Source organism: Sprattus sprattus (genome assembly GCF_963457725.1).
Source record: "Sprattus sprattus genome assembly, chromosome: 8".
NCBI classification, from domain to species: Eukaryota; Metazoa; Chordata; class Actinopteri; order Clupeiformes; family Clupeidae; genus Sprattus; species Sprattus sprattus.
The window spans coordinates 1,888,414-1,901,870 of record NC_137927.1 but is presented as its reverse complement, the minus strand read 5'-3'; the positions used below and the strand labels follow the sequence as shown (position 1 = coordinate 1,901,870).

Sequence of the window (13,457 nt, the reverse complement as noted above, 5' to 3'; positions counted from 1 at the left end):
AGCCATCTTGCGCCCCAGCTCTCGCAGGCTCTAGGGGTATATTCCTTTGTTGACTTTCAGTAGCACTTAGCGGGTGTCTCCAACATATTGAACCTAATAAATGGAGAGAAGATAAAAATTTACATACAACATAAAATGGTATGTATATGACGCATACAAAATAGGAAAAATTTAAGTAAACCATTTACAGTTGGTAATATTGGCATTTTATCAGTATTAATGCCTTAGCATAAAGTGATAAAGAAGGAGATAAAGAGGGAGAGGCTGGCTGACATGGCATGCGGGAATTTAGTTTATGTGTAGTTTTGTTGAGTAATGGTTGGCTGACATGGTGCATGAGCATTTTAGTTGTAGTAATTTGACTAAACTAATGGTTCTTAGACATTTTTGTAAACTGAAATAAGTGATTTACCTGTAAAAAAAGAAATGGAAAACTAATAAAATATGAATAAGAAAAGACAAAAAATAACGTTACCATTTAAAGACAGCTCACGTCAAGTTCATTAAAGGGTGACACACTCCTTTAAACGCACTCCTTTAAACCCATGTCATGGTGTTTGCCTGAAGTAGATGGTTGTAATATGTATCCGTGTTTATGCCTTTTGTGGAGGCGTATTGAAGGTGACATCAGTGATTCTAAAGCTATACACCTTCACGCAAAGTCAGCAAATTGCTCCTCACAGTCTTCCTACGAATTCATTGTTTCCGCTCTAAAAACAATGGTATTCGTGTACAGTCTTGGCTGTGTAAATGGGAAAACATATAAAATGGCTCACACCGAGCCATAAACAATCCCAACCCCAACAGGGGGAAACACAAGGGAATCCAGAAATGATAGTTGTATAGGACTTTTATTAGCTATTTGACATTGATATTGTCATTCATTTTTTAAAGCATTACTGTAGTCTTAGATGACAACAAACAGAACCAAGTGTTATTACACCTATTATTTTTGCATTAGGACTTTTGGGCCGGTGTAAACTGTCTCATGCTCATGTTTCAATAATGAAGTATAATAAATAAGGACACACCGTAAGCATGTTAAAATGAAGTATGATAAATAAGGGCACACTGTAAACATGTTAAAATTAAGTATGGTAAACAAGGACACACTGTACGCATGTTAAAATTAAGTATGATAAATAAGGGCAGACATGTTAAAATGCTTACTCTGAAGTGAAGTCACCATTAACAATACTATCTAAAGATATTATGTTCAAAACAGTTTTCATTTAGTAATATACTTTTCTGCAATGACAAGGCATGAAGTGCACAAAGAGAAGTAATGATTTTTCTGACTGGAGAGGTCAGTCATAAATTCTTCTGACTACTACTACTTCTTTTCAGTCCTCGCAAGTATTTGAAAGTACCTGGCCAGTGTTGTACATCCTATTAATGTAACGATTTGTTGCCAGCCTCATTTTATTTTATAAGTGTTTTAAGCAAAGTGTTTTTTTTCTGAACTAAGGGCTGTTTTGCAATCTGTCCTTAATTAAAATGCATTTTGTCATTCAGTTTTTCTGTTTAAAATTCAGTATTATCATTTCTACACCATCATATTTAAATGCTTGTGTTTTTCTGCTAGTGCACTCAACATCAACATCTTTCATTTTACAGGAAAAACATTTCAGTTAAATCTCCCAAGATCACTCTTGCATATGTAGGCTATGCTTCTGAGCCAGGCTGTGGTGCATGTGCATGACGTGACACTTTCTATTGACAGGGTGGCAGAATCAGCGGAGGAAGTGAGTAAAATACGCCCAGTGCGTCTCATTCGGGAAGACGGGGTGATACGGCCGTACAACTTACATGAAGCCCAAGGCTATGACTTTTACCAGGTGAGATTGCTTAGGTATCCATAGGGGAGTTTGCATGTGATCAGGTGAGATTGCTCAGGTATCCATAGTGGCGTTTGCATGTGATCCAGACCCTACTCCTAGGGTACATTTTGTTTCACTGAATGTCAGACTTTCACTCTGGTGTTTTGAATTACAAACACAAATCCCAAATTTTACTCTCAATACCTTCATCTCGATAAATAGAACTGTGTTGATTGACTTAATAATTCTTCTGTTCTGTTTTTCACTCTTTTTCTCTGTTCTCATGCAGCCTGAGGAGGAATGAATAGTGTGCGGGGGTGGGAGTGTGTGTGTGTGTGTGTGTGTGCGCAGGGCCGCTGACAGGTTTGGCTGGGCCAGGGACAAAACCCCCCCCCCCCCCCCCAAAAAAAACAAATCTAAGTTGTTTTTTTTTGGGTTCCCAAAATTGTCAAACACCGAAACACAACCACAGAATTCCCTTGTGCAGCTCCCAAACACATGACGTCGGGATGACAAGCCCATTTATTACGGATAAACCAAAAGGATTATTTACAACTTTAATTGGATAGGCTATGGATATGGACTGAGTGAAGTTATGGCTTTCAGAATCATACCACAATAAAACTCACGCTATTGTATTCACTTAGAGCTCATTAACTGCACATTTCATCGACCATTTTTCACTTGACCAAGGGGAATCATGTCAAGGGTACTTTTATTTATCGCCAGACCCGCGTGTATGTCCACTGAACTTCCAGAGAATGTTTGGGGAACAAGGCGGAGCCCATTCATCTGGCGAGTGTCAAGTTAACGGCAATCAGAAACTAAGTTACAGGCTACCCCAAAACGTCACGTTTATAACCCATTCGTTACATCCAACTCTATCTAAATGGCAATTTCACACGTTGCCATGCCACTGGCTTATTTTAAACCATGAGCCGCGTTACACTGGCTGTAATTCAGCTTGATTGGAGTGCGCAGCGCGTGCCTGCCTGAAACATTTGATTTGGACATGGGCCTATTTGCGGGGTAATATGCATATTATAAGATTCAATTAGATATAGGCGTATAAAACACAGTGTAAAAAAGCCGTTGTGGTTATCAAATTATTCAATGCCCCCTGTCTGTCTGATATTGATCTCTGTGTGACTTGCTCATGTGGTGCTGCGCTAATATGTTTGACACGCCTCCTGTGCCTGTGTTACTTGAAGACGGGACTGGAAAACGTTGTCCGTGTCTGTCTTACCTGGCTCTGCTGTACAGCTGCCTTTACTGGTACCTGCAGCATCGCCTGAGTCTTTTCTGAAATATTTATAAAGAGATCCCCTCAGGCTTTCGGCTTCTTCCTCTCTTTTTCGCCTTTCTTTCTTTTTCAGCGCTCCTGACTTGTGCATGTTGAATCGACTCGCGCACTGACCACTAATGGAATGATGTCGTCTTTTTTCTTCTCCAAAGACCAAACCATTTTGGCATAGGGGTGATAGGGGGTTATTGGCCGTTTTTTCAAGGGCAATGAAGGCAAACAATCTAGGAGTCATTAATTGAATGCAAATAAAGCACTTTTCTTCTCTAAATCAACACATTTTGAAGTATACATACAATAATTAATCCCAACTTCATGGGGGTCCAGTTATGGGTCCCCCCCATAACAGGGCCAGTCCAGGGCCCGGGACAACGTACCCGTTTGTCCCCCCCTGTCGGCGTCGCTGTGTGTGTGTGGTTGTGTGGGTGTGTGTGGGTGGGAGGGTGGGTGTGTGGAGATAGGGATTTTCACATCTCACATCCTGAGGAGGAATTAATACTGTGTGTTTGTGTTTGTGTGTGTGTGTGTGTGTGTGTGTGTGTGTGTGTGTGTGTGTGTGTGTGTGGAAAGGTTCTTGTTGCTCAGTTGCTCTGTGTTTGGATGTGGAGTGTTTGGCAGAGAAAACCAGATTAGTTAACACTTTATAATAATGAACACATTAATAACCATTTATAATGAACTAATTATAAACAAATATTTATATATGTATTGAAATATTTATATATGTTTCTTAAAGATTAAGAAATGTTAACATTTCTTAAATAAGTTATACATCATATGTAAACCATTTGTCAATCATGAAATAATCATTAACAAACTATTAGTAAACTATTTTGTTGATAAATAATGAATTGCTTGAGTATTTATATGCTTGAGTACATATAAAGATCAGCAAAATGTGCCTCACCTGTTAGAAATCATTTTTAGATGTATGGGGAAATGATATACAACACATCTACAAAGCTTTCTGCAGCCCTTAATCTAAAGTGGAAAGAGTTTCCACTCTCACAAATGTTTCCCACAGTATTTATAGATCTCCCTTACCTTTTAGAAATGATGTGTAGATGTAAACAAGTCATTCCCAACCCTTTTTGCATCCTAGAGTGAAGACTTCTCACCACACACCATTGTGTAGCGGTGCATTTCCACTGTTCTATCTGTCACATAATTTTTTGGGCAAATCGTACACTAAAATATCAAAACAATATATTTTGATATATATAACACATTTTTAAACCATCTGTTGCTTAAATTTTTCATTTTCTCTAAAACTGTGTCTAATAACACTAAATCACTAAGGGCCTTATTTACTAACATTGCGACCGCAACTTTATCAGCGCCTTTGCCAAAGCGCAATTTAACGCACAGTGTTTTTCCGCATTTTCCGTGGTATTTATCTAACCAGATCCACGCTGGGCAATCAGTGCCTTACTCTGCCCTTTAGTGTTATTTAAAAGACGGGAGAAATCACCTGCATGTTACTGCCACCATGGAGATTGTAACAGCGAACATTAACCTTTTACAATGCAGGAATACACTGCCGCATCCGGCTTTTCTGGACACCAAACGTTCGCTCAATCACTGAACCTTATTCAATGTGAGCGCGGTTATATTGTTGTTCTGCTGTCAATGCGGGGTTGGGTATAGGTGTCATTATCCATGGCTGTTGGTGATACCCGCCATCACCTACAGCGAGATGTTTAAAAGAACATGATTATAAAGAATATACTTTTGGTGGCATTAATGCATAAACTGTCTAATATAACAATATAAATTAGAGATTAATAATTTCTACAAGGGACATGGGTTCACTACAATATATCCCCATTGAAACAAATACATTTACCAAGTAGCCAGGCCTCTCCAAAATCCCTGTTGCTCAATCTTGGATAGATAGCACTATTCCGGAAGATAAAACTGTCATGGACAGATCCAGGGTATTTGGCTACCACGTTAGTAATGGACATGTTGGCATCACATATGACCTGGACATTCATTGAATATGTGTGCTTTCTGTTTCGGTAAATGTGTTTGTGGATTGAAGGTGGGACTGTTTGGATGTGGGTGCAATCAATGGCTCCAATTACTTTCGGAAAGTTTGCAATTTGAAAAAAGTCCTGTTTGATGTCTCTAATTTCAGCTATGGCAGTGGGGAAATGTCTTGACCAGTGCGCCGTAGCAATGCGTCGAGTACCTGGGTGAACGCTGAGATATACCAACTGCTGATGCTATTACTGTTGGAAATGATCCGGATGCCAATATTTGCAATGTTGCCCGGAGTTTAACAACTGATGGAATGGAATGTGATCGCCGGGTGGAGGGTTCGATGTCGTCTCTGATCTGGTTCAGTAATTGTAGTATTGCGTGGCTGGTTAACCTGTACCGTCTAATGATTTCTGGTTCGCTTAACTGGAAAAGTGTTATTCGTGTTGAAAAAAGTCTTTCTGCGTTTTGTCTTTGTCTTTGTCTTCGCCTTGTTCTAATAACTGCTGCCATATCGACGTTTTGAGACTCAATCAAAATAGCGCTTACTGGTTAAGACGTGCTTTTATGAGGCGGAGAATTATCCCCACGTTTCCTTATACCCTCCCACCTGTTTGCGGCTCACACCCACAAAGCGTTAATATGAGCTTCTACTCAAATGCGCCTCCTTTGTAAATACCGTTTTATGTTTAAACCCGCTATTTACGCCTGAAAGGGGCGTAATCCTGTTAGTAAATCAGGCCCTAAATAAGGCTTTCACAGTCCAATTAGTCACTATTGAACATTCATTACACAACCTCAACTGTCACATTCTCATATCTGTGGGGAGAAGCTTTCCATTTCCAGATTATCACCCACAGATTGGAGAACAGTTAAGTGGGTATACAGTGTGCTCGTAGGGTTACTATTGAGAGGGTAAGTAGAGTAGGAACAGAAAACGATGTCGATGGTGGCATTGCAGGAACATTTTAGCACAGAGAATAGGTATGACAGAATGGTGGAATAAGTGTATGACAGTATGGTGGAAAAAGTGTATGACAGTATTGTAGAATAAGTATATGACAGTATGGTGGAATAAGTGTATGACAGTATGGTAGAATAAGTATATGACAGTATGGTGGAATAGGTGTATGACAGTAAGGTAGAATAAGTGTATGACAGTATGGTAGAATAAGTATATGACAGTATGGTGGAATAGGTGTATGACAGTAAGGTAGAATAAGTATGATAGTATGGTAGAATAAGTATGACAGAATGGTAGAATAAGTGTATGACAATATGGTGGAATAAGTGTATGACAGTATGGTGGGGTGACTATCAGTGTGTCTCAATGTTACACTTTGCACAGGACACTGTAATACAGTCTGACATCTACAGTGCACTCCCCGTCGCTCAGTGGTGCTTTATCAAAAAGAACACTTACGTTAAGCACCTGGTGGAAGTGACGGACGCAAATCTGCTCGCGATTCCCGCGAAAACTAAGTAGCCAGCTTTCTAGCATAACTGCCATGCAATTCTAATGGTAATGCTACCTAGCTTGGTATGCTAACTGTCGGTAGCCTATACATCGTGAAATCAACCAAAATACTCATGTCACTGGCTTTAATTTGATAATGGCATGTTAGTAGTACATTTAATATCAGTACAGTTGTTTAACACTGTCCAATGACTGACATAGCCATCTGTCGTTGAACTGGCCCATTGTAACGAGCGCCTGAAGCAAGCCACATGCCCCCGCTCGCCAAGCGAAGTAACCCGATTTAGATGCACCTTCGTCGGACTAGCCTCAGGCGCTGGGTGGGGGAATAGCCCGATAGCTTAGCATAACTGCCATGCAATTCTAATGGTAATGCTACCTAGCTTGGTATGCTAACTGTCGGTAGCCTTTACATCGTGAAATCCACCAAAATACTCAGGTCACTGGCTTTAATTTGATAATGGCATTTTAGTAGTACATTTAATATCAGTACAGTTGTTTAATTACTGCTGATATTTACATGTACGGTCTGTAGCCTGGTGATCTACAGCCTCAGCCACCGTAGCCACCTTAACCATCATGTCCGCCATTGTTTTCGTTATAAAATGAAAAGCTAGCTTTGGCTCCTCCTGTTCCGTACGTAGCCAAGATGGTGGCCGTTGGGTCGAGTAGTGAGCATGAAATCACACCACTTATTTTGACCGTTTTGGGGGCATCATCCGGGCACTTTCAGTGCTCTGGATTCTGCTGATTTTGTCAGTGGCGCCTTAAGCACTGAAAGTCGGGGCTTGAAGGGCTCAAGGGGTCGAATTGGGACACAGTCTATGTGTATGCCAAGGGTTTCTACAAGTAGATCTGGTGGAGAGACTACAGCAGCATCCAACAGCGAAGGGACGAGTTAAGAAAGAAACAAATATATATTCATGATTGACTAATGGTTTACAAAATGTTTGCAGTAATTTTCCACACTGTCAAGTACTTTGAGTATGTGAGAACGTGCTATTCAAATCAAAAATATTATTATTATTATTATCCTAATATTCATTATTATAAAGTGTTACCCAAGATTTTACTGAATCACATAATGTTGTAATTGTTGTGGTATTTTGTATATTTGTCTTGTCTGTTAAGAATATTTGTACCAAAAACACTTATTTTAACCGTCTTTATTGAGAATCCCAAAACATATTTTGTGATGTGTTCCTTCTAGATTTTTAAATTAAATGAGTTTATATATGAGTTTGTTTGTTTTGTATACTGTGAAATGCTTAGATAACAGCCCTGCTCGTGTTACCTTTAGCCTTGTATAGACATATCATATATTATCTTATACAACACTGTTGTATCAGTCATACATTTACAGATTATTTTACATTTTTGCATTTTGATGACTCCACAGTTATGCATGCCTTAGTTATATTTCAGTTTGGATGAGGGACATTATCTTGGTATTCAGTATAATTCCTCTACTTGTGACCCTACACTGGCTTCCTGTAGCTACTAAATGAAATGTATCACAGCCACTGGATCAACACCCACCTATTTCAATTCTATCATTCAGGTTTATTACCTCTCTCCACCACTTCACTCCTCTGTTGAGCGAAGGTTATCCTTGCTTTCTTCTTTAAGTCATGAAACCTTTGTGGTGGGATGATTTCCCTAGTGCTGTCCATCCCAGAGAGAGCCTTGGTACATTCAAGAAGCCCCTAAAACTTTTTTTTAAACAGTATTTGTGTAACTAGTTTATTTGTTACAGCCATAGTTTTTAAATATAATCATACTTTTTGGTTATTTATTATTATTTTTATTATTTGTATTCCTAGTATTCTTCTTATTGTTATTTTTATTGGTATTACTACAGTTATAGTTGTTTTTATTTTATTTTGACATTTGATAATTTTGTGGGACAAAATGCCTGCCCAATACTTAAACTATAGCTATAACTATATCAACGTAACCATGGAATGATGTTCTTAACCCATCTGAGTGTGACCCAAGTTTGTGCAGCTGAAATGTATAATAAAACACAGCGAATATTACATGTATTTAGTTTATGTGAGTGCACATGGGAATGCCTGTGTATGTGAATATGTGTGCTTGTTTGAGAGCGCTATCTCTGACAGATGTGAATGCCTGTGTATGTGAATATGTCGGCTTGTTTGAGAGAGATGTGAATAATAATAATAATACATTTTATTTATAGGGCGCCTTTCAAGAAACCCAAGGGTGCCTACCTGTGTATGTGAATATGTGTGCTTGTTTGAGAGAGATGTGAATGCCTGTGTATGTGAATATGTGTGCTTGTTTGAGAGAGATGTGAATGCCTGTGTATGTGAATATGTGTGCTTGTTTGAGAGAGATGTGAATGCCTGTTTATGTGAATATGTGTGCTTGTTTGAGAGAGATGTGAATGCCTGTGTATGTGAATGTGTGCTTGTTTGAGAGAGATGTGAATGCCTGTGTATGTGAATATGTGTGCTTGTTTGAGAGAGATGTGAATGCCTGTGTATGTGAATATGTGTGCTTGTTTGAGAGAGATGTGAATGCCTGTGTATGTGAATATGTGTGCTTGTTTGAGAGAGAGAGATGTGAATGCCTGTGTATGTGAATATGTTGGCTTGTTTGAGAGCGCTATATCGAAGAGACTGTAACTCAGTGATTCAGTCAGGGTTGGTGTCCAGTATGACAAAAAGGTTCCATTCTGTGTCTTTGTGTAAAACTATATGTGGTTCGTCTATATGTCTGAGTGTGTGGTGAGGGCAGTTGCGTTTCTTTCCATTATTCTGCCCTAGGCAAGATCTTCCTCTCCATTTTCCAAGTTTTCATCTCATATGAACAAAAGAAAAGTATCATTAGATTTACTCAGCATCTCCTTTTATACTATTTTTGATGGTTCTTGACCTCTAGTATTTTTGATGGTTCTTGACCTCTACTATTTGTCATGGTTCTTTTTTTGAACACTTTCTTCATCATTTGAGTCCAAATCCAAACTCCCTATGCACCCCATAAATGTATAGATGTGATATAGCATCTCAAATGAGCCTGCTTTCCAAAAATTATACTGGATGACCAACAACATTGATGCTGTATCTCCATTAATAGTATGGCTATGAGTAGTAGCTGCTAGGTAGCTTAGCACTTGAACTCTATGTAGTTCTAACTTATCTAGTTTGCTAGCTTAGGGCGCTTGACTTCAAATAGCTGAAACCAGAGACAGACAGATGGTTGTCCAAAATGTCCACAAATAACATACATCTATACTTTTGTGTCCTTTCTCCTCTTTCCTCTTCATTTCTTAACTGCGCCTGTGGTTGCTTTGATCTTTTCATTTGGACTGCCTAGCTGATGACTTCAAAAGATTAACTGTCTGTGCAGATACAGAAAAACTCGCCCTCTGTCTACACCTGGCCTCTACCCCACCGTCTCTCGTCATCTAACTCTTAACTGATAAATAAGTGTAATGCGTGTGTTATTCGTTTAAGTTTTATAATAATTAAAAGTACATATCGAAATGCCCCCAAATTATGTCTTTTAAAGGGCTGCGAGACTGCCTAAGTTGCCTTAGCCTAGAAATGCCCCTGGGTGAGTGTGTGGATGTGTGTTTGATGCCCCTGGGTGAGTGTGTGGATGTGTGTTTGATGCCCTTGGGTGAGTGTGTGGATGTGTGTTTTATACCCCTGGGTGAGTGTGTGGGTGTGTGTTTGATGCCCCTGGCCTGGGTGAGTATGTGGATGTGTGTTCTATGCCCCTGTGTGTGAATGTGTGTTTTATACCCCTAGGTGAGTGTGTGGGTGTGTGTTTGATGCCCCTGGCCTGGGTGAGTGTGTGGATGTGTGTTTGATGCCCCTGAGTGAGTGTGTGGATGTGTGTTTGATGCCCCTGGGTGAGTTGGTGGATGTGTGTTTGATGCCCATTGGTGAGGGTGTGTTTGATGCCCCTGGCCTGGGTGAGTGTGGGGATGTGTGTTTGATGCCCCTGGCCTGGGTGAGTGTGGGGATGTGTGTTTGATGCCCCTGGGTGAGTGTGTGGATGTGTGTTTGATGCCCCTGGCCTGGGTGAGTGTGGGGATGTGTGTTTGATGCCCCTGGCCTGGGTGAGTGTGGGGATGTGTGTTTGATGCCCCTGGCCTGGGTGAGTGTGGGGATGTGTGTTTGATGCCCCTGGGTGAGTGTGTGGATGTGTGTTTGATGACCCTGGGTGAGTGTGTGGATGTGTGTTTGATGCCCCTGGGTGAGTGTGTGGATGTGTGTTTGATGCCCCTGGCCTGGGTGAGTGTGGGGATGTGTGTTTGATGCCCCTGGCCTGGGTGAGTGTGGGGATGTGTGTTTGATGCCCCTGGGTGAGTGTGTGGATGTGTGTTTGATGCCCCTGGGTGAGTGTGTGGATGTGTGTTTGATGCCCCTGGGTGAGTGTGTGGATGTGTGTTTGATGCCCCTGGCCTGGGTGAGTGTGGGGATGTGTGTTTGATGCACCTGGGTGTTTGAGAGAGAGAGATGTGTGGATGTGGGTTTGATGCCCCTGGCCTGGGTGAGTGTGTGGGTGTGTGTTTTATGTGAGACTAATTGTATGTCCTTGACTTCCAGAGGTCAGAGATTAAGCAGGAGGAAGGGGAGGTCTTCAGGGAACACTTTGACTACCCTGGACACAGGAAGACTAAAATCATCATAACCAACAGGTATGCCCACCCTGAAAAGAGATACCATTTGTCAGCTTCATTCTTAGTGACTTCAAATTAATTTAGCTTTCTGTATTCCAATCTGTAAACATTATTTGATATGTCAAAAATAGTTGTAATGCAAATTTGAATGTAAACAGTAATTCTGTGTTTGTTGTGTGGCAGGCGGGTGATGTGTGTGAAGCAGATCGAGTTTGTTGGTCACTTCAGCAAAGACTGGGAGTATTTCCATCACCATTTCTCTCAGCCACCCAGTGTGGAGGGGACACACCTCAAGCTCTACTCTAAGGTAGGAAGTATGCATGTGTTTCCAACAAAAGGTTTGGTCCTGTTTTTAGACAGTGGACAGATAAATACACATGATTAATGCATAGCGCAAAACTATACAATTGTCTCAAATGCTCTACAAAGCCCAGGGCCTAACTACTAAATAGAGATCATACTAGAGACAGATGCTTGTTTGTTTTATGTCTGTACATGAATGTGTCTGTGATATGCTGTCTGTCTGAAGGAGCAGAATAAATTGAGGATCTCTAAGAAAGACAGCGAGGAAGTGAGGGTTGTGCCCATGAAACATGCTGAGCTTGCTGAGGTAAAACTAATACACAGTCAACTTGAACAGTTTCACTTATTTTTTTAATTTAAAATAGTAAACATCTTGATAATGTTTCATCCATTATACTCTATTACACATAGATTTAGATGTTTTATTTCTCTTTTCTTAGAAATTGCGTGATGCCATAGCGAGCGCCCAGGTGACTCAGCACCAACAGCAGATGACACGGCAGCAGTCTCAACGTCTCCACAAGCCTGGAACAGTTGCTTAATATTTTACACATCTTCTAAATATTGACTCTCTGACACAGTCAGAAAATATTTAAATGAAAAGGTTGCTATCTGTGTATTCATTTTGCTATCTGTGTATTCATTTTTCTTTCAAAACAATGATTTGCTACCAGATGAATTTGCTATCAGCTATTCCATTTTGAACATAAATAAAATGATTGATTAAAATCTATTTAATTGTAGAATATTTTTTCATGTATTAATTATATATATATAGAGATCTATAGATATATATATTTTGCTGAAGAGAATTTATACAATCACCTCTACAAAGACTGTAAATCAACAGCCTCCATCGGGAGGGACACTGAAGGTGTCAGAGCCTGCCTGCAAAGACATTTGCTGGAGAAGAAGATCCCATCATTGATAACCCCAACATCTCATAAAGACATTTACAACCAATGCACAGACACATTTAGGATCCTCAAATAACATGCAGGACTTAATAGCATACTGTTTTTAGCATGTACAGTAGGCTGCATTTGACATTTGGAAAATCTAAATATGTCCAACAATTCTATCCTGTATCATTTTATATTTCATTGTTGTACCGTTTAGGTGTACAGTGTTTTCCTTTAAATATTCAGCTGAATATCTCCACAGAAAATTAGGCAATTGTAATTTTTGGTCCACATATTATTAATACAGCTCAGTAAATATGTAGATGGCTAGTATGCACTCTTGCTATACAGCCCTACAATTTTGCCCAGTAACTATGCTGTGAAATTGAGAACATTGAGAACAAGTTTTTAAACTGGCCAGCCAAATTGATTCCATGTAGTTAATGATAATCATTAATGTGTACGTATTCATGAAGTAATATTTTATGATTTTGTTGATCTGACCTTTGAGCCTAATTATGAAATTATTGCACTCACTACTCTGCCTAAAGTGCAGGGACTACAATGTTGCTTTTTACTTTTATTTTTATTTCTCATTTGGTGTGGTATTTTCAAAATAAAAAATATTGTTTGCACTCATTGTTTAAGAATGTTAGTTATTATCTATTAACACCTATTAATTAAGAAATTGGAATGAAATGTCACTATAATTTTGAAGAATAATGTCATATTTTAGACTTTAGAATTTAAGATTTTTTTTTACAATACTTTTATTTTGCTAACCAACATGACCTACCAGCACTATATCATTTAAACTGCTGTATCATCATCTTTATTTTTGTCATGCATCTGTTCACAAGAATGTTACAGAACATTACAAAATACATGCAGAACATATTTTACACAACAAAGATGAAATGCAAGGATACACTGAATAACAACATTTTGCTGCAACTCTTTGTGTTCCTCCCACTTTTTGCAGTTAGAACTTTCTGGAGTGCCTGGTGTTCAC

The 13,457-nt window shown here is 39.5% G+C and overlaps 1 protein-coding gene across 4 annotated transcripts in view; it reads left to right on the top strand.

The window, feature by feature from the left end:
- vps13c (vacuolar protein sorting 13 homolog C) overlaps nt 1-13,003 on the top strand; it is a 271,108-nt gene extending 258,105 nt beyond the window's left edge. For 3 of the 4 annotated variants that reach the window (XM_080843884.1, XM_080843882.1, XM_080843885.1), the window contains 5 exons: nt 1,724-1,838; nt 11,167-11,258; nt 11,424-11,547; nt 11,770-11,850; nt 11,984-13,003. In XM_080843884.1, the coding sequence (XP_080700010.1) occupies nt 1,724-1,838; nt 11,167-11,258; nt 11,424-11,547; nt 11,770-11,850; nt 11,984-12,085 (514 nt within the window). In that variant the 3' untranslated portion in view covers nt 12,086-13,003. The remainder of the gene's footprint in view (nt 1-1,723; nt 1,839-11,166; nt 11,259-11,423; nt 11,548-11,769; nt 11,851-11,983) is intronic. The other variant, XM_080843883.1, reaches the window with a different exon arrangement.
- Nucleotides 13,004-13,457: the final 454 nt, after the last annotated feature.